Source organism: Typopeltis vanoorti, chromosome 18 (assembly GCF_054136105.1).
Source record: "Typopeltis vanoorti isolate ZY-2024b chromosome 18, IOZ_Tvanoo_1.0, whole genome shotgun sequence".
Classification (NCBI taxonomy): Eukaryota; Metazoa; Arthropoda; class Arachnida; order Uropygi; family Thelyphonidae; genus Typopeltis; species Typopeltis vanoorti.
Genome location: NC_143566.1, coordinates 42,599,202 through 42,625,625, shown reverse-complemented (window position 1 = coordinate 42,625,625; position 26,424 = coordinate 42,599,202). Strand labels below are relative to the sequence as shown.

At 37.9% G+C, this 26,424-nt stretch overlaps 1 protein-coding gene across 10 annotated transcripts in view; it reads left to right on the top strand.

The window, feature by feature from the left end:
• The window catches only part of LOC150096616 (ranBP-type and C3HC4-type zinc finger-containing protein 1-like), a 333,124-nt gene that overhangs the window by 46,151 nt on the left and 260,549 nt on the right, over positions 1-26,424 (top strand). For all 10 annotated transcript variants that reach the window (XR_016549851.1, XM_090408566.1, XM_090408567.1 and 7 more), the window contains exon 3: positions 19,541-19,634. Coding sequence is in view for 9 of the 10 variants with exons in the window: in XM_090408566.1 (XP_090264692.1) it covers positions 19,541-19,634 (94 nt within the window). In the remaining variant the exon portion in view is untranslated. The remainder of the gene's footprint in view (positions 1-19,540; positions 19,635-26,424) is intronic.

Here is a 26,424-nt window from a genome sequence, read left to right as displayed (position 1 = left end):
ACACACACACACACACACACACACACACACACCTGATTGGTATTATCTTAGCAAAGTGAGCAGTCATTAATTGAACAATCTCATTAGTTTCTGACACTAGAGAACCATATGCATTCAGTAAAGTTATTCTGCCATATTGATTCTTTCTTTTCTTGCAGCATAATGATAAAATTCTTTTAGATAGCCTTTAGCCTGCATAGCCAATTTCTTTTCATACTCCGATTTAGCTTCCCACACAATATTCGTTACTTTTCTGGCCTGCACTTTCATAACTCTTCTCACTTGTGGATCTCTTGCTTAATAAGGTCGCACATCCATTTCATATCAACCTATTTATTCTTTGAACACTAGGGATACATTCAGATAGTGTCTCACTTAAGGACTTTTTCAAAGATTCCCATGTATTGCCAACATTTTTCCCATTCAGTATCTGATGTCATGGGAACAAAGATAGTATACTTAGAAATAGCTAAGAAAAATTGTGGAAGGAAAGCTTTGTGAAGAACAAGATGGATTCAGGCCAAATAGATGTTGTCAAGATTAAATTTTAACTTTAAGACAAATAGTTAAGAAATCTTTAGAATATAACAAGGATTTGTATTTAAGTTTTGTTGATCTGGAAAAGGCATATGACAAGGCGCCAAAAGGAAAGCTCTTCAAAATGCTAAAGTTATGTGGTGTAAATGGGACATTATATTAAGCAGTATGTAGTCTCTATTTAAGCTGTAAGTCAGCAGTTAGAATTGAAGGAAGTACAGGAAGATAGTTTGAGGTAAAATCAGTTAAAATGCAACAAGGGTGCGCATTATTTTCACTGTTCGTCGTTATCTATATGGATCACATTATGAATGAAAGTGGTATTAAATCTGATGATCAAAATTGATGATGTTAATCTTATTTCTTTACTTTATGCAGATGATGTTATACATCTGAATAAATTCAATATAAGTCTACAAGATTCCCTGACTAAATTGAATAACTGTTGTAGTAAATTTGGTATGAAAATCAGCAATAAAAAGTCAAAGACAATGAGCATAGGTAGAAACATTGAAAACATCAACTGCTTCCTGAACGATAAACCTATGGAACAAGTAAAACATTTCAGCTATTTAGGCACAATATTTAGTGAAGATGGTAAATTAAATATGGAAATAGACAACAGAATTACTAAAGCTAGTATGGTAGGAAGTCAGATGAATTAATTTATATGGAATAAGAGAGAAATAGTCAAAACAATAAATTAGCTGTATATACAAGACAGTATTCAATCCAATTTTAGCTAATGGATCTGAGAGCTGCAAAGACTAGATACCACAGATATGAGAGCCCTGAGAAAGATTGGTGGAGTGAACAGATGGCATTAATGACAGTATCACATTAAAAATTAGGATATTAGGAAAGAAATCGCTATTGTTAGCATTCAGGAATGTGTTAGTAATGCTAATCCCAGGTGATAATGTCACTTAAATAGAATGGGAGAGGAAAGATTTTCAAAACTAGTGTTCTTTGCCAGGTTGTCAGGAAAAAGACCCAAAGAGTTTATTAAAAACAAATAATTAAAACCAGACAAGTTTCGTGTGTCGTAAGCCTTACATCATCACGGCTAATAGTACATAAAAGTTTTACACGACAAAAGCCTAGTAATGATTAAGCACACATATTAGATATTTTTTATAACTTCCCAGTTGTTAAATAATTGATAAATTAGAATACAAATGATACATCCATTACTGCATGCGTGTTAGAACATTGCTAGTTGTCGCTATTACGTTTTTGGTATTACGCATGCCTTAGGTCCCTGGCAGGTAAATTTTTGATGAAAGCAGACCAAACTTTGTGTAAAATTAAGCCTTGATTCTTATTGCATTGTGTAGGGCACCTAACAATTTGTGAGGTTTCTTTAAATTTTCTTGTGAAACAGTTATTATCAATATATGAAATTGTCTGTCTGTTGCCAGAGTACTTGATGGCAAGTAGTGGTTGTGTGGAATGCCAGACCTGATTTAGGCTCTCTTCTTTTTTCAATGTCTTTTACATGTTGAGACATGATCTCTCTCTCCCGACCTTCCTGTCTGGCCTACACAACCAATGGCAGAAGAGCAACGAATCTCATAGACATCTGGTTTTTTCATGCAGTGTTGTGGAGGTTTTGGTGGATGTAGGAATCGAGATATTTTTTGCAAAGGTAAAAAAGCCACTTTTACATTGTACTTGTGGAGCAATGTAGCCACTTTGTCCATGACATTTTTGATGTAATGCAGCATGATTGCATTCTTGAAATCTTGTTTATGGGGGTGGGGGGGGTTGCAGGAGATGTATTAAGAATTTTTCTGATCATCTTGAGTTCAAAACCATTAACTGAAAGATTCTGTGTCAGGTAGTGCAGTTCTTCATTTTTTTTAATTGGGGTGCTAGATATATTGTATGCCCTGTCTCATAAAGTTTTAGTTATGCCTATCTTTTGCAATGGGTGGTGTGAGTACAACATAAAAGTGCCTTTTTTTTTATCTTTACAAAAAATATCTAGATTCCTACATCCACCAAACCTCCACATCACCTCACGAAAAAACCAGGCATCTATGAGATTCATTGTTCTTGTGGCATTTGTCATGTAGGCCAGTCAAGAAGGTCAGGAGAGATCCGCATGTCTAAACATGTAAAAGACATTGAAAAAAGAAGAGAGCATAAATCAGATCTTATATATTTAGTTTAATCCTTTATCCAAGTGTAAGCAAACAAAGTTTGTTCCTGAAGTATCTTCAGCAGTGGTGCAACCCGGGGCAAAGGTGGACTGACTTCACATCACTTGCCTTAGTATCCCATAATGCAAAGCACATCTCCTTGCAGACATGTATAATGCTATGCATTATGGGAAGGATCACTACCCAGACCTTTAAGTGCAGGGTTACCTCTCCAAAAACTTGTACAATCACTCAGATTACACAATGAGCGACCAGGGTGATCATTTAACTCAGAGGTGGCCCTTCCCAGTGGCAGGCATGCCCCACCACCGAGCAGAGCCATAGTCTCAGTGGTGGCCTCACTCAGAGACAGGCAAAATCCTACCTTGAAGCAGAGCCAATCATATGTCAGGGAAAGCACCGACCCTTCTGCACAAAAGCACATCCGTGAGAGCCAGACCCAGAAACAGCAATGGCCAAGCCTCATTTAAGGCTTCATTGGTTACAGCCTTGCCACAAAACCATTAACTGCAAAAAACCAAAACCACTTCTGCACAAAAGCACATCAGTGGGAGCCAGACCCAGATGTGATACAAAGGTTGAAGCAATGCAGAAGTCACATTTCCATATATGAGTTGCCAAAAGGTGTCACATCTTATTATTAAATTACTCTGATTAGCCAAAGATGTTGGAAGTTTTTTCACTTGGTTAGACTATAAATTATATATTTATTTTAATCCTTTATTTAATTTAATCCTTTATCCAAGTGTAAGCAAGCAAAGTTTGTGCCTGAAGTATCTTCAGGACTGGGGCAACTTGTGGCAAAGGTGGACTGACTTCACATCACTTGCCTTAGTATCCCATAATGCAAAGCACATATCATTACGGGTATCTATAATGCTATGCATTATGGGAAGGGTCACTACCCAGACTGGTTTCGACCAGTCTGGGTAGTGACTGGGTAGTGACTTTATTGAGGTCTCTTCAGTAGGAGCCAGACCCAGAGGTGATACCAAGGTAGAATGCAGAACATTACTGGTTTGATGGGTATAGCACATATGCTTTTCATATTCCTCTTTGTCTTTAAGGGAAGTTTTTTGAGTGGAGTGTTATTGAGCTCTAATTAGCTCACTGTGAGGGCAGTGAGGTTAGCTGTGTTCAGCTGAGCATAAGATTGATTTGGGCCTATTGCACCTGTAGTATTCCACTTCATTATAATTCGAAGCTTGTTTGATCAACAGGTTTGGATGATTACTTGCCTTGATGAAAAAACTTTGCTGCTAGATCATGGACAAGGGAAGAGAGATGTAAGAAATGTTGACTTTTCTGTGGATCTGTGAATTTCTGATAAACCATGGGGTACTCAGAGTTATCCTCAGGCATTTGTTCTGTATCCTCTGCAGTTTTTGAATATTTGTATCCGAGGTATGGCTCCATGCAGGAGATGCATAAGTAATGACTGGACGTATTACCATCTTGTATATACAGGGTGTTCGGGATAAATTTGACAGTTTCGTAAGGAAAAAGAAAATCTTCTTTGTATCTATTAAATTTAATGAATTGACAAAAAAACATTACAGGCAGAGTTAATTACAATACTATCAACAAGATTTACTCAAAATAACCACCATTAGCATCGATCACAGCTTCAATTCTGCTTCGGAACCTCGAACAAGCTGATGCTACAGTCTCCCTGGGAAGGGCCGCAAAAACTGTTTTAATTTTATCCATTAACTGGGCTTTTGTATTACTGGAAGTGCGATTGGTGTCTTTTTCAACTGCGCCCCATACAAAATAATCCATGGGGTTAAGGTCTGGGGAGTTTGGAGGCCAAACATTTGGACTGGTGAAGTCGTAGAAATTTTCAGACAACCATTTTTGACTTTTCCCAGAGGTGTGGCAAGGGGCCGAATCCTGCTGCCATACATACGGCCTACCATTGGCTACCCTTGTTATCCAGGGCTTGACTACAGTTAGCAACTCCACGAACAAAGCCCGAATTCCAATGCCAGGGTTCTTCAACACCTGTTCCTGCAGATTTGCGAGGAATTCTGCTGTACGAACGCAATCAGATCGTCTGCTAGGGATCTTTCTTCTTGCTACATCCTCGTAGTCACCATTGCAAGTCTCTAGTTCATGCCTGATTGTTTTTACTGTATTCAGGGAGCATTGGGCAGCAGTCGTAATATCCTTATTTTGATGGCGGGCACGAATCATCATGATACAAGTTATTCTCTTCCATGATTCAGGTGGGTTCCAGCTATCCATCCTTTCTGACATCTTGTATATGAATGAAGAAGGGTCCAAACTTTTAAATGAAGAGAAGTGTGTGTTAATACATGTAACTTACGGAAAAATATAATTAATTATAAATATGTCAAATTTATCCCGAACACCCTGTAAGTAGTTTGCTACGTATATCCAGTTTGCTTCTGCTGTGGATCATGGGGTAGAGTTGCGCAATTGCTTTGGATGTCTTCTAGCCTATGTGTTTTATACGATTGCTGAATTGGAATTTTTTGTCAAACAGCATGCCGAAGTATTCAACTTCAGTTTGCCATGGAATCTTAACTCCTAATAGGTATATGTCTTTGCTCAAGACCTTTTTGGAAAACAGTATAGATGAACTTTTTTTTTTAGGGGGGTGGGGGTTACTTGAATTCTCCAGTCCATCAGCCACTTCTCGATAATATGAATACTGCTTTGGAGTCTCCTGATTGCCAGTTGGGGGCTGAGAGATCTTGCTGGTAGAGCAGTATTATCTGCATATAGTGCAGTGATGGTTTTACTTGGGTTTTGAGGGATGTCAGCTATGTAGATTGAAAATAAAATGGGGGCCAAGAGTGAGCCCTGAGGCACACCAGCCAGGATTTTGCATCTAGTTGATACAATTTCATTAATTTTAATTTGCATATATCTGTCTTTGAGGTATTCATCGATTATTTTTATTAGCTTGATTGGTACGTTGAATTCTATGAGTTTATAAAGAAGGCCCTGATGCCACACCTTGTCAAAAGCCTTTGCAGCATCTATGAAGACTGCAGCTGTATGGAGGTTCCAGTTATAGCCTTTTGTAATATTCCCAACCAGTCTATGTATCTGTTGTACAGTATTATGGTCTTTATGGAATGCAAATTGCTCATTTGGAATAATTCCTAGCTTGTCCATTTCTGATCGAAGCCTTATGAGGATATGTTGTAATAGATTTCACGGTATGATATGAACACAGATGGATAAGAAAATAACTATTTATTAACTTAAAAGCTAATATTTCGCTGTTATTATATCCAGCATCTTCAGAGCACACAACACAAAGTTTGTTACAAATGCAAGACAACCACAATCTGGTGTAACAGTGGGGCTAGTATAAGTAATTGCAGCGTAAGATATGGCAGCATCTAGGTGATGGATTTTTTTTTAAACCTAGATGGCGCTATATTAGGACTTTAGTCTTGTGTCGCACACTGCAATTACTTATACTAGCCCCACTGTTACACCGGATTGTGGTTGTCTTGCATTTGTAACAAACTTTCTGTTGTGTGCTCTGAAGATGCTGGATATAATACTAGCGAAATATTAGCTTTTAAGTTTTAATAAATAGTTATTTTCTTATCCATCTGTGTTCATATCATACCGTGAAATCTATTACAACATGTCTGATGAAAACATAAGCCTATCCACCTTATGAGGATAACTTTTTCAGCTATCTTACCAAGACTGGGTAAGCGACTGATAGTCTGTAGCTTTCAGGGAGTTGGTAATTCTTTCCAATCTTTTTAATCGGGATGATGTCGGCACTCTTCCAGGTTGTGAGGAAGTGCTGAAATCTAAGGATAATGTTGATTATGTTGACTAAATGAATTATATAATTATTAATTGACTTAAGGAATTCACAACATACAATAGCATATAAATTAAATTAAACTTTAATATATATTTCCAATATTTTGGCAACGTCACGTTGCCATTTTCAAAGGAACTTACAATATATAATCCAAAATCCCCCTTCACAACAAGGATTACTCTAAATCCATCACCATTCCCTACATCCGAGGCACCTCGGAAAAAATTACCAAAATCTTAAGAAAACATTACGACCTCTTGTTACAGACCATATAGAAAATTGGCATCCCTTATCTGCTCCACTAAAGACCAACCACTTCCCCTAGAGCTACCTGGTATATACCAGGTCCCTTGCAGCATTGTAAGCTGTCTTACTTTGGCCAAACAGGCAGGACAGAGAATATCAGAATTTCAGAACACAAGGACTACATCCGTTTTCACCAGTATAGCCACTCTGGTCTTGCAGACCATGCTTTGGATACACGCCACAGAATACGGTGGAAGAAAGCCACAATAATACACCGTAGCAAGTTCAAGTTTGAAAAACGTTTCATGGAATCAGCCTCAGCCCTAAGAAACATGCCAAACCTAACAAATTTGGTTGCATGAGCCTGCCCCAAATTTGAGAGACTTACATCAGAAGACCTTCAGCCCAACGGCCAAGAATACATACATAGCCCGCTAGGGGGGCACCATCAGGACTTTTAGGAGAAACGATAGCTTCCTGCTTCATCCTCATTTACTGTATGTAGTGCCTGCGTGCACATGTCTTTATTGTAAGTTCCTTTGAAAATGGCAACATGGAGTTGCCGAAATATTGGAAATATATGTTAAAGTTTAATTTAATTTATATGCTATTGTACGTTGTGAATTCCTTAAGTCAATTAATAATTATGTGTAACCAGCGTATAAGCCTTTCTATGAGAATTAAATGAATTATAGCTTTTCTGGGTAGCAATTTTATTATTCTGTTGGTGATGCCATCTGGCCCTGGAGCCTTTTTGTTGTTCAGGTGGGTTATAATGCTTTATTTCTGCTAGAGAGGTAGGTGTGATAGGTTGTGTATTATCCTTTTGTTGTCTTAGGACTTGCTTGACACGGCGGTGGATTTATCTAGGTTAGACTATAATAATTTTAGTTTAATCCTTTATCCCAGTGAGAGCAAACAAAGTTTGCACCTGAAAATATCATTAGGACTGAATATAGTGTTGTACTATCTTACCTGGGTAAGTAGTACAACACCAGGGCAACTTGTAGCAAAGGTGGAGCAAGCTACCAACTCTCCTATCCCAGTATCCCCCATAATGCAAAACACTCCTATAGGTAAAGATGACCTAGCTACTGCTTCTGCTTCTGCCTGGTATCTTCAACTCTGGGCCTAGCTGCCACTGAAGAGACCTCAATAAAGGTCGAAACTAGTCTGGGTAGTGGCCAATCCCTTAATGCATAACAGTATACATATCCACAAGGAGATGTGTTTTGCATTATGGGAGATACTGGGATAGGAGTGTTGGTAGCTTGCTCCACCTTTACTACGAGTTGCACTGGTGTTGTACTACTTACCCAGGTAAGATAGTACAACACTATATTCAGTCCTGAAGATATTTTCAGGCACAAACTTTGTTTGCTCTCACTGGGATAAAGGATTAAACTAAAATTATTATGGGTTTAAATTAGTCAATTTGGTTTCCCAATCATGGTTTCAGTGTTTTTGAAGAGCTTCACGCACTTGCCGATTTAATCTGTTCAATATTGTTTTGTCTTGTGGGGCTCTTATGTTGTGGTATCTCTTTCTAGCTTTGTTTTTTGCTCTTATTAGGTCCATGATTTCCTCAGGGATCCTGCTGATTGAGTGAAAGACAGTGGTTTGGGTAACTGATGTTATTGCTTTTTTGATTTGACTGGTTAGGTTGTTTATGGCAATGTCTATCTCCTCTTTATTGTGAATAACAGGGGCTGAGCCGATGTGCTCTGGGAAAATTCTAGAGAGTTTGCCCCAAGGTATAAAGGAGTGAGTTGCTCTAGTGTGCCAAGCTTAAACAGGATGGGGTTGTGGTCGGATGATAGCTCGTTTAATGTTTCCAGCTGATACTGGTAACTGATGTTTCTAAGAATGACTATATCAAGTACATCTGAGTTTCCAGCTGGGTTGTGATGAGTGGGATTAAAGTACGACCTTTATTGTTGATTGTGGAGCTGAACCAAGCTGTATGTTTGGCATTGAAATCTCCAGCCATAATAATGGAGTCTGAGAATGGGGTCCAAATCAGATGCCAATAATCGAATGCTAGGAGGGTTGTATGCAGCATAGATTTTGATGCTGCCAGTATTGTTAGTATGAACTTCAATACCTGTTATCTCTAGGTTCTTGGTTTGTGGGTTGGTCACGGCGTTATGGCTTAGATAGTTTTTAATGAATACGGCTGTACCTAATCCACAGTCGGTGAGTCTGCCTGTTCTATACATCACATAGCCACTTAATTTAGGGCCATTAGCTGGCCTAAGATGTGTTTCGTTAACCAGGACAATGTCTAGATTGTATCTGTGAGTAATTCTTGCAGTTCAAGGATCTTGTTGGTCAGACCATTTGCGTTCCACGGTGTAATCATGAGGGAGTTAGGTTTGTGTTTACTTACTTTTATTCATGATTGAGGGATATCAGAATTGAATGGGTACCTTGCAGGAATCTCTTTGTGGAGGATGGCAAAGGATTTGTTTTGCTGATTTCTTGTAGCATGGTAGCTAGTAAGGCAGTTAGTACTGATGTTAGATTAGAGCTTGTGAGTTCATGGCAAGAAGTATCCTTAGCTCGTGCAGCCTCGGGATATGTTTTGGTCATGGTTGCTGGTTGTTTTCTTTCCTGAGTTGTCGAAGTGGTGGAGGTTGTTTGAACTTAATGGCGACCTGCATGGTTGCCTGGAGTGTCACTGCAGGGCAGTGTAAAGGTGGCTTTTGCTGACCTGCGGTTCTTTGGGTGTATGATGCATCCCTTGTAGTTGGTGAGGTGAGGACCTCTTCAGTTGGCACAGTTAGCTGGCATAGATCTCGGTTTGGTGCATGTGATGGTCTTGTGGCCTTTTCCGCATTTTGGGCACCTGAAGTTGGCAGAGCATAGTTTTGAGCATTGTCAAAGCTCTGACATCTGTGGCACTGTCCTGCTGATGCGTTCTTTCTTAGAGGCTCAATGGTAATTCTGAGGCCGCAAATAGTCAGTTCATATATCTTCTTCTGAGTGTTGTCAATCTCTACAAGTACTAATGGCATTGGCCTTTTTGTCAGACCTGAGTATCCTGCTCACTTTAATTGGGGTAATTAGGCTCTGTTTGATTAGATCAGCAGTGATTTCTTCAGGAATGATTCCTTCAATGACGAAGCATATCACCACCTTCAGGGTCTTTTCACCAGGTAAAGCAAAGGTATGGTAGGGAAGGTTTTTGTTGTCCATTAGCCTTGTCATCTGCCTGTAGCCAGTGACAGTAGTGGGCTAGATTTTGACTCCCTCATCTGAGGTTTTAGCCCAGGAGTATGTGATATTATGCTCCCTAAGGGCTGATATGACAGAAGTCCATTTATCCTTATCCTGTAATATGACAGCGGGGGGGGGGGGGGATCTTTTTCGTGTTCCTTGGAAAGTCCTGTGTTGGTGAGTTCTCCTCCATATGATCTTCAATTGTTCTGTGCCTTTTGTTTGAGTGCTACCCTTGTGAGTTGTTATGGCAGGGAGTTTTTGATGGCAGAACAGTAGTGAATTCTCCTTGAGTTTCCTCATCCTCTCCATCTGGATCATTTGTTTGGGTGTACAGGTTAAAAAACCTGGCTGATCTGATTCAAACTTTGTCATTAGGAACTTCAGCACGTCTAGTGTCTGCTCCTTGTTTAGGTCCCAGATCTGTTCCTTGATGCTCTTCATGCCGGTGTGGCATCTGGTGCTGTTGAAGCACTGTGAGAGACTATAGCAATGAAGTAGGACTTTGAGCCTACAGGTATATTCAGGACTGGGGCAACTCATGGCAAAGGTGGACTGACTTCACATCACTTCCCATAATGCAAAAATAGAAACTAACAAGTGAGAAAACTTCCAACATCTTCCTCTAATCCGGAGTAATTTAATAATAAGGTGTGACACCTTTTGGCAACTCATATATAGAAAATGACTTCTGCATTGCTTCAACCTTGGTATCACCTCTGGGTCTGGCTCCCACTGAAGAGACCTCAATAAAGGTCAAAACCGGCCTGGATAATTCCCATAATGCATAGCATTATACATGTCCGCAAGATGTGCTTTACATTATGGGATACTAAGGCAACTGATGTGAAGTTAGTCCACCTTTGCCACGAGTTGCCTTAGTCCTGAAGATACTTCAGGTGCAAACTTTGTTTGCCTACACTTGGATAAAGGATTAAACTAAATATATAATTTATAGTCTAACCAAGTGAAAAAACTTCCAATAAATCAGGTCTTGAATTCCACACAACCATTACAGGCCATCAAGTACTCTGGCAACAGACAGAAATGTCATATATTGATAATAACTGTTTCACAAGAAAATTTAAAGAAGCCTCAAAAATGCTTAGGTTCCCTACACAAATGCAATAAGAATCAAGGCTTAATTTTACATCAAGTTTGCTTTCATCAAAAATTTACCAACCAGGGATCTAGGATATTATTATTATTATTATTATTATTATTCAGGCCTCCATGGAGTCAAGACACTCATCGTGGAAGGTCCTTCCTAGGAAACACAAAGTCTATCATACCACTCCTTAAAGTCATTGACCATTCTTGCTCTCACCACTCTATCAGGCAATGCATTCCATGGTTCAACCACCCTCCACACAAAGAAACCACTCCTCACCTTCTTGCTCACAGCTTCCTTTCGTAACTTCCAGGAATGGTCCCTTGTCATTGCTCCTTCCCGCTGTTCCACTAAGTGAAAGAACTCCCCAGTGTCAACTTTGTAACCGCCTCTCAACAGTTTAAGTCTCGATCATATCACCTCTTCTTCTTCTATCCGCCAAACTCTGCAGTCCACATTCCCTCAGCCAATCCTCATAACAAACATTGTACAGTCTCCTGAAACCATCTTTGTTATCTGCCTCAGTACCCTTTCCACAGTTAATTTATCCCCTTCAAATCCTGGGGACCAAATTTGAGAACACTAGCCTAATTGTGGTCTGCTCAGTGTCTTATACAACAGAATGATAAATCTTTTATCTCTGCAGGTCAGCATCCTTCTCAGTATTGCAGCAATCCTCTGGGTTACCTTCACCACCTTTGTAATATGCTCCCTGAATTTCAATTTTCTATCGGGCATCATCCTCAGATCTCTTGTCTCCCCTACTTCCTCCAGTACAGCTCTTCCAATTGAGTATGCAACCTCCCATCAATGTATCCCAAACTTCAAGACTATAATTTGCTGCATTAAACTGACTCCAATGTTCCCCTCTAAGCTGTGCATCGCGTGCGCACACATGTTTTACAACTAGCACACAAAGCAAAAAATATGCGCAAACTAGATTTTCAAGATGAAATTAAAATTTATTAATTAAAGAAGTTCCACCTAAACATTAACCTATAAATTCTTTACAAAGTATGGTAACTCAGCAACACTCAAGCCTATAACCTCTCATTCTTTATTACATTCTCGAAGTTGCACAAAACTTATAAATTATTAACAGTAACGCTATTTAAGGCTAGTGGTTTGATGCCAAAGTGAAAGGTGTGGGGCTTAAATGTGTAATTTTTAAGTAGCATATAGAATAGCGCACGGTTTGTTTACATCTCAGGCTTGGCTCATGGAAAATTCCCAAATGTAATTGGCTGATCAAATTAGTTCAAGATCATGGCGAATTGGAACAATGGTTTCATAATTTTAATAAAAATAATTAAATACTTTTAAAAACTTAAATTAGAGTACAATTAAAAATATTGTAGCATTTCAAAGTTCTCTAATTTTTAAAAGGAATTTTAAAATAGTAGACTAAATAATAACATTCATGTACACGCATTGAGATACAACCAAGTTAATTAAATCTAGCCTCTAGGCATATCTTTTAGCTCTTGTGTTACCCTCGGCAATGTTTAGTGTTGGTTCAGCTTTTGCCTTGCCAAGTTATTCAGTGAATAGTGTACATTTGTAAATTTATAAAAACAATAAAAAAAACATTCTTCAAATAACAAAATTGCAAGAAACTGATGCACCATGTCAAATTCAAAGGAAGCAAAAGGTGTGAAGCGAAAACAAACTGCTAGCTGCTTTAAAAGTGAATGGCTGGATGAAATAGTGAAAACTGCTATGCCAAAAGCTCATGAGTTGATAAACAATCGACTGCATGAAATATTTATGTATGATGCTACAATTGGTGTTGTTTGTGTTTATTGTCGTGATGCAAAGGTTGCTGGGGATTTTGCTAATGGGAAGAAGTTTGATGTCACTTGGAAGTTAGACTTTTTGAAACGGCATTTGACAAGTAAAATACATCTGGATGGTGTACACAAACTTAGGCAACAAAATTGTTCATTGCCAGCTACAAGAGTACTGCGTATGCTACGTGAAAGTTCAGATGACCGAGAGAGAGAGAGAAAACGATCAAACCCAGAGCAGATTAAAGTTCTTATTGACAGTGTCTTATTAGTTGTTAAGATGAATAACTCTTAACTTTCAGTTCAACATATTAATGAACATATGGAAAAGTATGTTCAACTCCCAGACAGCTGGCGAAGCAAAAATTATGCGTTTGAATTTCTGGAAACAATTAATTTAATTGTTGAAAATGACATGTTTGAGCAAATTGCATCTGCAAATTTCCACACCTTAACCATTGATGAAAGCACTGATATAACTGTTAACAAATGTCTCATCTCTATTATAAGTTTAGACCTAAAGATTGTAATGAATATAAAACATATTTTGGCAGAATAATTCAGTTGCAGGCATGTGATGCCTTCTACATTGTGTTAGCTATTAAACAGTTTTATCAAGAAAAGAAACTTGATCTCCAAAAAGTGGTGATGTTTACCTCTGATGGAGCTGCAGGGATGCTGGGCAAAGTTAATGGTGTCGCTGGAAAACTTAAATTAGAAGTTCCACATCTTGTCCAGTGTGTAGCTCACCGTGAGGATCTGGGGATCTGTGATACGTGGAAGGAAATTAAACTAATCAGAGATATTGATACATTAATGAGAACAGTGTACACACACTTTTCTCGTTCCACAGTGAAAAGACATGAATTTAAAGAAATTGTCGAGGCGTCTGAAAATGAAGCGCTCACCTTCAGACCACTCAATGAAGTGCAGTGGCTATCCAGACATTTTGCATTACAGGCAATAATAAGAAACTATGAGGGACTGATCACATATTTTGAAAAAGACAAATCAAATGATCCCGTGGTTAATTATTGTCACAATAAATTAACTAACGTCACATTCAAAGTAGCTGTTAATGTTTTAAGTGATGTTTTTGAAGAAATGGCTTCCATTTGTAAAATCTTTCAAAGGAGTAACCTTACACCACTAGACAGTCATCATTTTGCCAGAGGGAAGATTAACAAAATCAGGAATCAGTATTTAGAAGGTGACGCTTGCTGGAGTGACAGAGTAAATGCTTTACTTAAACAAGAAGAGACTGAACCAGTAGATACTAGGCCCCTGTTAAATTTTATAAATTGTTTATGTGCACATTTAAAGGACAGATTCCCTGAAAATGAGATACAAGAATGGTCAGTGTTTGATATCTCCTCTATTTCACATTGTGATTTCTCATTTGGTAGTGAACATGTTAATGCCCTTTGTCTTAAATATCATGATTTTCTGGATGATCCTACAGAAATAATTAGTCAGTTTAATGATTTCAAATTTTCTGTACAAGAAGAAATTAAATGCAAAATGATATTAAATTTTACACGAATGGTTGTATTTGCTCTTCAAAATGAGCAGTTTTGTGATTTGGCAAAGTTGATGGATATTGGAGGAACCTTCCTTGCATCTAGTGCAGACTGTGAGCAAGGTTTTAGTCTAATGAATCAAATAAAAAACCAACTTAGAAACTGTTTAGGAGAATGTCATTTGGATATGCTAATGAGAGGGAAAAGTTACCAATTATATGGAAATTCAATTAATTTAGATAGTGTGTATAAAGAGTGGGTGAATGCCAAAGACAGAAAAAATAAAGAGAGAGAAGCCAGAACTAAACACGATGAGAATTAATAACAGACTTATTATGAATGTTTAACAAGGTGAGAATTAGTAATGGGAATATTTTATTATGTATGTTTAGAGTTATTTGCAAAGTTAGAAAATTTAATTAAAGACAATCAGTCACTAGTGTTATCTTTTTTTTTTTTTACTTTATTTCTTACTTCTAATCAGATCAATATTAAATACATATAAAATATTTATGTTAGCTCTGTGATTGATGTCACACAACTTACTTGGTGATGGTAATAATACACACACTTAGAATCCTATCTAGTACAGTCGATATCATGTTGGTCTTACATGCGCGGTCCCCGGATCGAGTCCTGCCCATTGACACCAATGGACTGACGTCCCTTTGATAGCAGAAGGTAAAGAGTGAACTAAAATCTTTTAACTTTTTTGTTTAAATGATCAGTATGGTGACTCGTATGGGTATGCACATACTTTTCAAAAGAAGGCAAATTTCGGCGCACACTCACAGCAAAAAATCAGAGGGAACATTGACTGACCCCCTCATTTATTTGTGCATCTGTCCAGTTTATTCAAATCCTTTTTTCAGGGCTGCCACATCTGCACTATTACTAATAACTTTTCCCAGCTTCACATCATCTGCAAACAACTGAATCCCCTTGCAATTCATTGACAATGTCATTGATAGAAAGGTTAAACAATACAGGTCCCAGTACTGAGCCCTGTGGAACCCCACTTGTAACCTGCCTCCTTGATATTGCACCACCTCACACCATATGCTTTCAAAACCATTCCTCATTTCCCCTCTCTTCTACTGCTCCTATTCTCTCCTTTTCTATCATACCCATACCTCTCTCTCTCTCTCATTCCCTCTCTTCTACTGTTTCTATTCGCTCCTCTTCTATCATTCCCATAACTCTCTCTCTCACTTCTACTCGATTCGCTTTGAATTCATCTCTTCCATTCACCTAATCTCATCTTTCATACTTCTCATCTCATTCCTGAGACTTTCCACCATCTCTTTCAGCTCATCTATCTCTCTCTCTCTGTGAGTTAGCCACTCTTACTCGCCATTCATCCTCTCAATCATGACCACCTCCGAAAACTTCACAATAGTTCAAGCCTTCCACACTCCCCGCTCTTATTTTTTTCATTCATATTTCAATCATTATTCTCACCTATCACACTACTCATCTCTCAAAAATCTCCTGCTCCTGATTGAACGAGGTCAGATATCATGACATCTAATTGTTAATAGTTAATAGGCTTTTATTGTATAAAACCTTTACATACCATTACCCCCCAATGATGTAAGTCTTACGATATACTGAATTTCCCCATTGCCCACATTTTACACATATACGCAGTCCCCCCCCCCTTCTCTCACCCACCACATATCCATCAATGCCTACAAGTCCCACATGCCACAAAATCCTTTTTTACGTTAGACAAAATAGAGTCCTTGAATGGGAGAGGACTTGGTGACATGCATTTGTAATTGGATCAGCAGCAGCCACCATCATTCAAATTACGCCAAAGAACTACAACTAAATACTAAATACTAGTACAACTAAACGCTGAATACTGTGTCATATGCTCTACTGTAAGCTAATTTACTTACTCGATACTATAAGTATAAACTATATTTAACTATACTAAATAACGAAAACTTATCTTCTCTTCCACTGCAGATGCGTCTGACTCTGATCTCACCTTCTTGGTAACCCAAAAATAACACAATATAAACAACTAAATTCCAAAAGCAGCATCACAAAAGAACACTTGTATTACTGAGAAAAATGTAGCACAATTTATGACAAAAGTCACACTATACACCTTTAAAAACACTTTTTTTTTTACCACAGCTCAAATCCACCACCACAGTCTTCAGCGACACTAGTGCCACCATATAGCACATATAGCAAACGAACATAAAAGCAACAACTGGCAATGTTCCAACATGCATACAGTAACGAATGTATCATTTGTATTCTGATTTATCAATTATTTTAACAGTTGTGAAGTTATAAAAAGCATCTAATATGTGTAATTAAACAGCTTTTGTTAATAGGCTTTTATTGTATATAACCTTTACATACCATTACCCCCGTAATGATGCAAGTCTTACAACACACGAAACTTGTCAGATTTTAATTGTTTATTTTTAATGAACTCTTTATATTATAGTGTGGTCTTAATACCAAAAACTACCTACAGAACTGCTTAACTACAGAAACCTACATGTTTATCTGAAGAGATACATTTTCAAAATTCTTTATTATTCTCTTTTTAGGCTACTATTGAAATTTTCAACATTCAAAATTGGGGCCATTTTTTCATTTCTTTTGCTAAATTTACTTGAAATTCATCTTTTTTTCATTTTCAATATTTCTAAGATGTTTCTGGTTTTCTCTTTTAACAGTTTTTGTCTTGCCATTCTTAGGTTTATTACTATTTATTGCTTCTGACTAATCTGCAATCTTTGCTTAATCTTACTTATGTATAATATTTATATCTTGTACCTTATTATGGTTTATCTCTTAATATATAATCAGTTTCTTGTTAGTTCCATATCTTCAGATCCATTTGTTTTGAGGTTTCTTTTTGAAAAAAGTATTCATTATATTTAGATTTTTTTTTATCCACAAATTCCACTGATGTTTCTCCCCTTTCCTTTCTTTTAGGCTGATAATTTTAATAACGAAAGCTGATAAAGGCAGTGCCACTGTTGTCCTTGACAGGTCAACATACATACTGCAAATGAACCAACTAGTAGCCGATAACAACACATATAAAATGGTAAATTATAACCCAACAAAGAGGATAAAGGACAAAACAGAAAAACTATTAAAGTCCGTCACTTCTTGGCCACCAGACACAGTTAAAAAACTCAAACCCCACTACGCCCGCCCCCCCAGAATATATGGGGTTCCGAAAATACACAAACAAAATGTGCCCCTTCGACCAATAGTGGAAGGAATAGACAGTCCCAATTACCACCTAGCCAAGAAATTAGCGACAACACTCAAGGAGTTGGTAGGTCATTCCCCCTCCTACGTAAAAAACACACAACACTTTATAAACATAATCAAAAACATAACACTCGACAAAGATGACTTATTAGTCAGTTTTGACGTTTCTGCCCTTTTCACTAATGTCCCCATCAATGACACAATTCTCCTACTACAGAACAAATTTCCGCCCGACATTACGGCCCTCTTTGCCCACGTACTAAAGTCCGGTTACTTCGTGTGGCAAAACAAATTCTACCTACAAAAGGAAGGTACGGCCATGGGCTCACCATTATCCCCCCCAATCGCGAACTTCTACATGGAAACCTTTGAGCAAAGGGCTCTTGATTCCGCCACGCTTCGACCGACAATCTGGCTCAGATACGTTGACGACGTGTTCGCGATCTGGCCGCACGGTCGACAAACGCTAAACACATTCCTTAGCCACCTAAACAAACAACACGAACGCATAAAATTTACCATCGAAATCGAAAACCAAAATTCGCTCCCGTTCCTAGACACACTAGTTACACGTCTTCCTTCAGGCAATCTATCCTTCACGGTCTACGGAAAACCGACACACACGGGCCAATACATACATGCGAATTCATATCACCACCCAGCACAAAAATATGGAGTCATAAACACCCTTAAAAACAGAGCCACAACTATTTGCTCTAACCAGCAGGCCCTGAAACAAGAACTAAAAATCATTAGTGACACATTCATAAACAATGGCTATAACAAAAATACTGTCAATAAAATACTCTATAAAACCACAACAAAAACGAATCTAGACTACAGTAAAACCATAGCCATCCCATACATTAAAGGGTTATCAGAAAAAATCAACAGAATCCTACAACATTATACCCTTAATGCCACCTTTAAACCACCCACTAAACTTAAAACCATATTCAGCTCCTCTAAGGACCCTCTCCTCCCATTAGCACATCCTGGAGTCTATTGCATCCGCTGCACCTGTAACTTACCGTACATTGGTGAAACAGGACGGACAATCCCTATACGCAAAAAAGAACACATTAGACACATTAAATATAACCATTATGGTGAAGCAGGCCTCTCAGACCACGCACTCAACACCTTACACCAAATCAACTGGAAAAGCACCTGCTCCCTACACTGTACAAAAACATGGTACGAAAGAAAATTTAAAGAATCCTGCGAAATCCTGATAAACCACCCAAATATCAACAATAAAGATGGTATGAAAATTCCAAGGATCTGGATGGCACACATTCAGCCAACCTAATTTGAAAGATTCAACACAAGTCAGGACTCTAGCCAATCTGCTATTATTAGAAACCATTCCACTCCAACTGGCTGGAATGATGTTAATATAATGTTAATATATGTATATAGTAGACAACACAAATAATAGGACTTTAGCGTTGATGTATAATTTTTTTTTTTTTCCCCACCAGAGGTCAGGCCAACAATTGTGGTAGCGGTTAGTCAGTGTCTTTAACGAACCAGTATGATTGTAGTATAGCTTGTTTCCTGTGTATAATTGTACGCTCCAGAAGATGACCTTAACATAAAGGTCGAAACGTCGAATTGTAAAATTTTAGTAACAGTAAACTAAAGTTTTCATTCAAACACGGTAGTTGTCTCCATAATTTCCAAAAATGCATTTCTCCCCTTTCATTTCTAATACTAATACTATTAATTCTCACAGATGCTTCATTTGAATTTTCTTTTTCCCTTTGCATTGAAATCTTCCATCAAAATATTAAAATAATGTTTACCATTTTCTAGAAGATGATATTGATAATATATGTTATTAAAATGGTTGAATGCATTTTATGTATTTACAGAGTTAATATCTTTATTGAGAATGAACACTTACACTGTGGACCAATTCCATTTGAAGTTAATCTGGCAATGACTGTAGGAATGTTAAAATCACAGGTATGTGTGTGTTTGTTTATTTGCTTGTTTGTATGCATGTGTGTGTATGTGTGTGTATGCACACATGCATGCATCTGTGTTTTTATTATTACTGTTTGGTAAAACTTTTTTGAGGTATGATTTATGGAAAGAAGGTTGACCTTCTTTCCATTCCATTCACCACTGTTTTAAGAGTTCGTTGCTCTGAGCTTCTTTCTACCTAGAAAGTTAAAATATTTTAATACTCTTCCAGACAAATTCTCCAGGAAATGTATACTGAAATGGAAGGGAAAAAAAAAAAAGCACATGTAAGTAAGAAAAATGAATTTCTTGAGTGGCAAAGAGACCATTATTATTTAACATAATTGGGATTGAGAACTTCAGGGACATAGCTTAATGACAACATTCTTAGATTTTTATAGGTATTCATGTTGCCCCATTTGGTAAACTTGACCAAGTGTTTCTGATATAGGAAATGGCCAGGAATATGCATATTCCAGTGAAAATAGGTGATGTGCATGAGCAGATTATGTCCAACTCTGTTGACTGTGTGCAAGCATATTATGCAGGACTAGTTGGAGACCACAATAAATAGTGCTTGAATATATTAGAACTGCAGAATCCATCAGAAATACTAAAATTATTATCATTCTGCATCTCCATGAAGTCCATAAGAAATCATCGAGGGTCCACTAAACATTTCACTAAGCGCCAAACACCATACACGATTCACATATCAGGGATGTAGTCTGTCTTTTATGACAGAATACATCCCTGTCATACTTTACTTTGAACTTATTCACATACACAGCATTCACAACTGGCAGCCCATTCCAGTCTTTTACACTCTTCAAGCAAAACTTTAGTTCTCAAGCCCTTGCTAACTAGGAGAGAGCTAGGGATCTCAGAAATGAACCCTAGTTCTCTCCCTCACTCCTCTCCCAACTAATCATGTACTGAAAAATTTCCAGTGCATCAATCTTATTAAACAATTTAAGTAACTTACATGTTTCTGTCATATTCCTCCAAGTCTTTAAACTAGCTTCATGAAGAGAATTCCATAGACTTGCATCAGCTGCCTTTTGATCCTCCTGGGAATCTCTTCCTCATCCTCCAAAAAAAACCATGGAACTAAATCTGTGTGTTTAGTCCAGATGGGGGTCACATTGAAGTCATATAGTGAGATATAATAACCTCCTTATCTATGTTTGTCAGTGTGTTCTTCAGTGTGTCTTTGGCCTGGTTGGCCGAGTGGTTAGTGTATCCACTCTCCAGCCAAAAGGCCGTGGGTTCAAATTCTGCCATGGGCATGGATGTTTGTGATTGTCTGTGAAAATACTAGTGGTGATGGTGGGCAGTAAATGGCATTGGTGTAGATGATGGTAGTTGCGGTTTGTAGTAGTTGGTGGAATGAATGGTGGAGAACAGAGAGTTGTAGAGTGAGTGCCCTCCCTTGATGAGTATTTGGACTCCCTGGAGGTGTCACATAATAATAATAATCCAATGAGCTGCTTTAACCATTTTTACAGTATCTCCTCAGAACTTTAATTCACATTCCATAAGTATATATACTCCCAAATCCCTAACCTCATCAGTATGCTGAAGTACAGTTCTGTCAATGATATACAGCTAATCTGTTCATTCCAGAATGCACAATTTTATACTTTTCCACATGAAACTTGCATCCATTATTTTTTGCTTTTAGCTGGCAGCCCATTTCAATCATCCTGCAAGCTCTCTGCATCTTGATTAACTATTATGCTCTTTCCTTGATCAATTATTATGTTGCCCAAATTTGCATCATTATCATCAAACAACTAAATATTTCTTCTGAGATTATTTCCTATATGATTAATGTACAAATTAAATTTCTGCCATGGGAGTCCAAATACTCATCAGGAGTCCAAATTCCTCCAGGGAGTCCAAATACTCATCAAGGGAGGGCACTCACTCTACAAAGTTTTTTCACTTGATTATAAATTAAATAAAAGATGCCAAGGAATTATATTCTTATTTAATCCTTTATCCAAGTGAAAGTAGACTAAGTTTGCATGGGAAGTATCTTCATGACCAGGCTACTTTTATATAGAGGCTAATGACGTAACATTAATTGCTTAAGTATCCAAGAATGCATAGCACCTGTCCTTTTAGGTATGTATAATCCTGTGCATTATAGGAAGGGCCACTACCCAGACTTGTTTTGACCTTTATTGAGGTCTCATCAGTCGGAGCCAGATCCAGAACAGATACTTAGGTTGAAGTTATGCCAAATCATATATTTTCCAAGTGTAAGCAAACAGTTTGCTTAGACTTGGATAAAGGATTAAACAAGAATATAATTTATTGGCATCTTTTATTTAATTTATAGCCAAGTGAAAAAATTTTCACTAACCATCTCTAATTCAGAATATTTTATTAATAAGATGTTACACCTTTTCACTACTTCTGTACGGGAATCAGGAAATATATGACTTCTGTATTACTTCCACTTTGGCATCTGGGTGAATCAATTGACCATGAGATGTGGTGATTGATTCATTCAATCCAATACCCTTGGAGGGTAATGGATGGCAATGCTGTAGCCAATGAAGTTCTAACTGAGGCTTGGCTATTGCTGTTACCCTCCTGTCATGATCAGAGCTTAAATAGCTCAAGAACACCTTATCCCTACACTGTCCTCTACAGATAACAGGGAATATGAAAAGCATTCTTGCTTCGCCCCTTTAAGCCAGTCCTTATAAGGACTATAAGGATAAGGACTTTGGCATCTAGTTACTAGATTTATTCTATTTCTCTCTTCTCTTTTTGTTTTTCTATCTCCTCTCTTAACTTAGAATTTAGGATTGCTCTGCGAACTTTAGACTTTCAAACTCTAGACTTTCTCCAGTGGGAAAGTCTAGAGTTTGAACAGACTTTTGCACAATTCAGAAGATTTTATGACTTCTTGTAAATGAAGTCATAAAATTCTTGTACCAGAGTCCCAGACTCTGTACTCAGAATCTCACTCACATTTTACTCGGGAAACAGCTGAGGAACAAGATAGGTTCTGCAAAGTCAGAAGGAAAAAAATGATGCAAAAAAAACTACATGGAAGTAGAAATGAACCAATATAAGGAAAGAGTTCATCCTGTTATCTTGTGAGCCAAGAAAGAATGGACAGAAGTGGCCACAGCACCCAAAAACTGTAAAATAAATGTTACAAAAGCTAGGAATATGGACAAGGGGGATCTGAATACAGTCAGAGATGGTAGCCATCTACTGCACACTCACTAAATTTTTAGACAATACAAACATCCAATAGCACACATCCACTTTTAAAAGTGAAAAAACTTCAAAGTAGTGCTGTGCAGTATTACAGAATCTGTCACCACTGAATCTGTCACACGATACCTCCAAAACCATTAACGAAACCTTGTTAAAGTTTGGCACATATGCTGAGCAGATAAATGGCCATTGTGTCTTGTCCTAGTGGAAATCATCAAACAGTATAGAGAAATCTGACCTAAAAACAGTTTGCAATCTGGCTATTAAACCAGAACGATTAGAACAGAAGGTATCAACTGGAAAGTGCCACCATTGTCAAAAATTTGGCTACTTGTAATGCTGCTGCAAGGCTGATTTCTGCCTTGCAGCAGCAGCAGCAGCATTAATGCAGAGAAAACCACAAAATGACTTCCTGCAAAAAATCAAAAACAGAGCCAGCTAAATGCACCAACTGCAGATGGTGCAACCAATACTTGGCCACCCAAAAATCAATTAAAGAAAACTTAAGCACCCATCAACAACTGCAAGGGCACCCATAGCAAATGTTGATAACCCTCCAATGACACAACAAACCACCCAAGAACATACCTTGTATGCAGAGGTGGTGGCTTCAAAACCTGCAGGAAAAACCGAACCCCAATGTCCAACCAAATCCAACAAAGCTGCAGTCATAGCAGCCACTCTGAGTGAAATGTTAATCGAGTTCAGCAAAGCAAACCAAACCCCAGGACCCCACAAACAAATTTTTGAGATACACAAACAATCCTTACCACTAGTTGATGGTTAACAAGTGTAGAAGGCCAAATTCTCTATAGATTGTGTTCTGGAATGCCAGTGGTCTAGGGAACAAATGTGCACACTACAAGAATTTATGACATACTATGGTGCTGAGGTAATACTTGTAAATGAAACTTGCCTTCGACCAGTTGATAACCCAAAGCTCAGGAACTATGTTCTATACTGCAATGACAGACCTAGTGCTTTGGGGGTAATAGCCATATTTGTTAGCTCAATATATAACACAATGAAGTTGTAAATCCTACTACTACCAATATAGAAATCATGGAGTGGAGGCCCAAACTGCAAATGTGGGTCACCTGAAAATATGCGCTGTATATAAGTCTCCAAATAAACAGTTACTAGAAGCAGACTAAACTGAAATTCTAGTCAAAAATGAAGCAATGCTAGCAGGAGACCTAAACACTCAGCACACAGCCTGGAACAGCAGAAACAAATTGAAATGGTGATCATAGGACCTTTATAACCTATGTACTACATTGCAGCAGAACTTCCTGATGTCCTTGACATAGCAGTACTACAACATATCATGCATCAATATCAAATAAGTGTAATGGATAATCTCAGCTCTGACCACAACCCAATTTAACTCCAACTTTTACAACACAAAAGTAGCCCAGATCTGGTCACAAACTAACAGCTGCTTTTCACGAATCTGTTGGCCCAATTTCAACCATTGACTCGAAGGTAATAATGGACTCGATGACTCATTTTCAAGCCTAGAAAAGCAGATAACAATTACATTATAGCTACCATCATGTATCTGCAATTCACAAATTCTGATCGACTTTCAGATGAGATTAAAAGCCTGATTAAAAGAACAGAGTCAATACCATAGAATGAATGCTGGTCCCAGAACATACCGAAAACTGCTCAATAGGCTACAAAGAAGTTCAATATGCACTTAAAACCTATTGAAATCATTGTTGGGAGACATAACTTTAGTCATAAAGTTATGACTATGACACAAACACAGAGAATCAGGCTCATTGGAATATTACCAAAGCTTTATGCACAGACTAAAAACTCTCCCACTAATCCATGATGAATGTGACCTAGTTCACCATGACATAGACAAAGCTGAAGCCTTTGCCAACTGCCCAGAGAAAGCAGTGTAGTCAAAACTACACCCATGCAGATCTAGACTTCATCAGTAAAGTACACACCTGGGTAGGTTGTAAGCTAAGATGCACAGAGTACATAAACCCCATCCAACTGACATCACCTGCTGAGGTACATGAAATCATCAACAAACTTAAGAATAGAAAAACATGAGGCCCAGATGGTATTTCTAATAAACTCTTCAATGATTTTGCCACATAAAGTCGTAATGTACATTATTGCTCTTAATAATGCAGTGTTAAGATATATCACTAATTCCTCACACAATGGAAAGTAGCAGATGTGATCTTAATCTCAAAACCTGGAAAAGCAGCATACTTTCTCCTAAATTGCCCAATCTACCTGATTTCCTGCCTAGGAAAATTAGCTGAGAGGGTAATACTAATAAGACTGCAGAAAGTTACTAAAGAATTAAATCTCATCCTTGATGAACAACTTGGATTCTTGGAGAACCACTCCACAGAACAGCAAGTTTTCCGAGTAATATGTGGTATTATGCAACATTGAACTCACTGCTACCTCTTCACTGAATGATGAAACTCATGTGGATGAGGAGGAAGTGCTAGAGCTGTTGTTCAAACTGCATAAGAATTCTGCAATAGGAGCACACTGATGGATCAATCTATTGTTCCAGAACAGTTAACATTTAGCTTTGGCATCTCTTCTGGGTCTGGCTCCCACGGATGTGGGTTCTTCCAAAGTGGTCTCAATTACTGCATTCCATTAGATGCTTGCTTGTGGTATAGCTTCTACTGATGTGGCAGTTATCAGACCCTTTGGTGGATGCTTTTCCCTTGAAGATGAGTAGTTTATCCTGGTGGCTTATGGAGGTTGATGCTTGGCTTTGCAGTGGATTTTTGCCTGCCTCTGAAGGTTTTGTCTGGCAGAACCACTGGTGAGTTTAATGGATTATAGTGAGTTTATATGATCCTTCAGGTTACTCATTGTAGTTAGAGTGATCTGAAGTGACCTTTCTTTGGAGATGTCCCTTTACTTATACATTGGGATTGGATTCCCATAATGCATATCATTATACACACTCAAAAGGATGTTTGCTTTGCATTATGAGATACTAAGGAAATTAATGTGAAGTCATTAACCTATATATACAAGTAGCCTAGTCATGAAGATACTTCACGTGCAAACTCTGTTTGCTTATACTTGGATAAAGGATTAAACTAGAATATAATATCTCCTGGATAATTCTCCATGAACTACTTACTCTTTGATGTCTATCAATCAGCTATCCTCTTATCACTGCATTCATATCTTACTTTATTTACTCCAATTTATGTAACGTTCCATAAAGTATCCAGTATCCTCTTAAATGCCTTTGCAAAATCATGCAGTATTATCATTTAACGACGTTCATTATCTAATTGAGCTGTCACTTTATTATATAAAGCGTGTAAATTACTAAGGCATGACCTACCCTTCACAAAACCAACTCCATATCACACCTATTCCTGAATTTTGGCCTTTATCCAAGTATAAGAAAACAGAGTTTGCACGTGAAGTATCTTCATGACTAGGCTACTTGTATATATAGGTTAATGACTTCACATTAATTTCCTTAGTATCTCATATTGCAAAGCATACATCCTTTTGAGTGTGTATAATGATATGC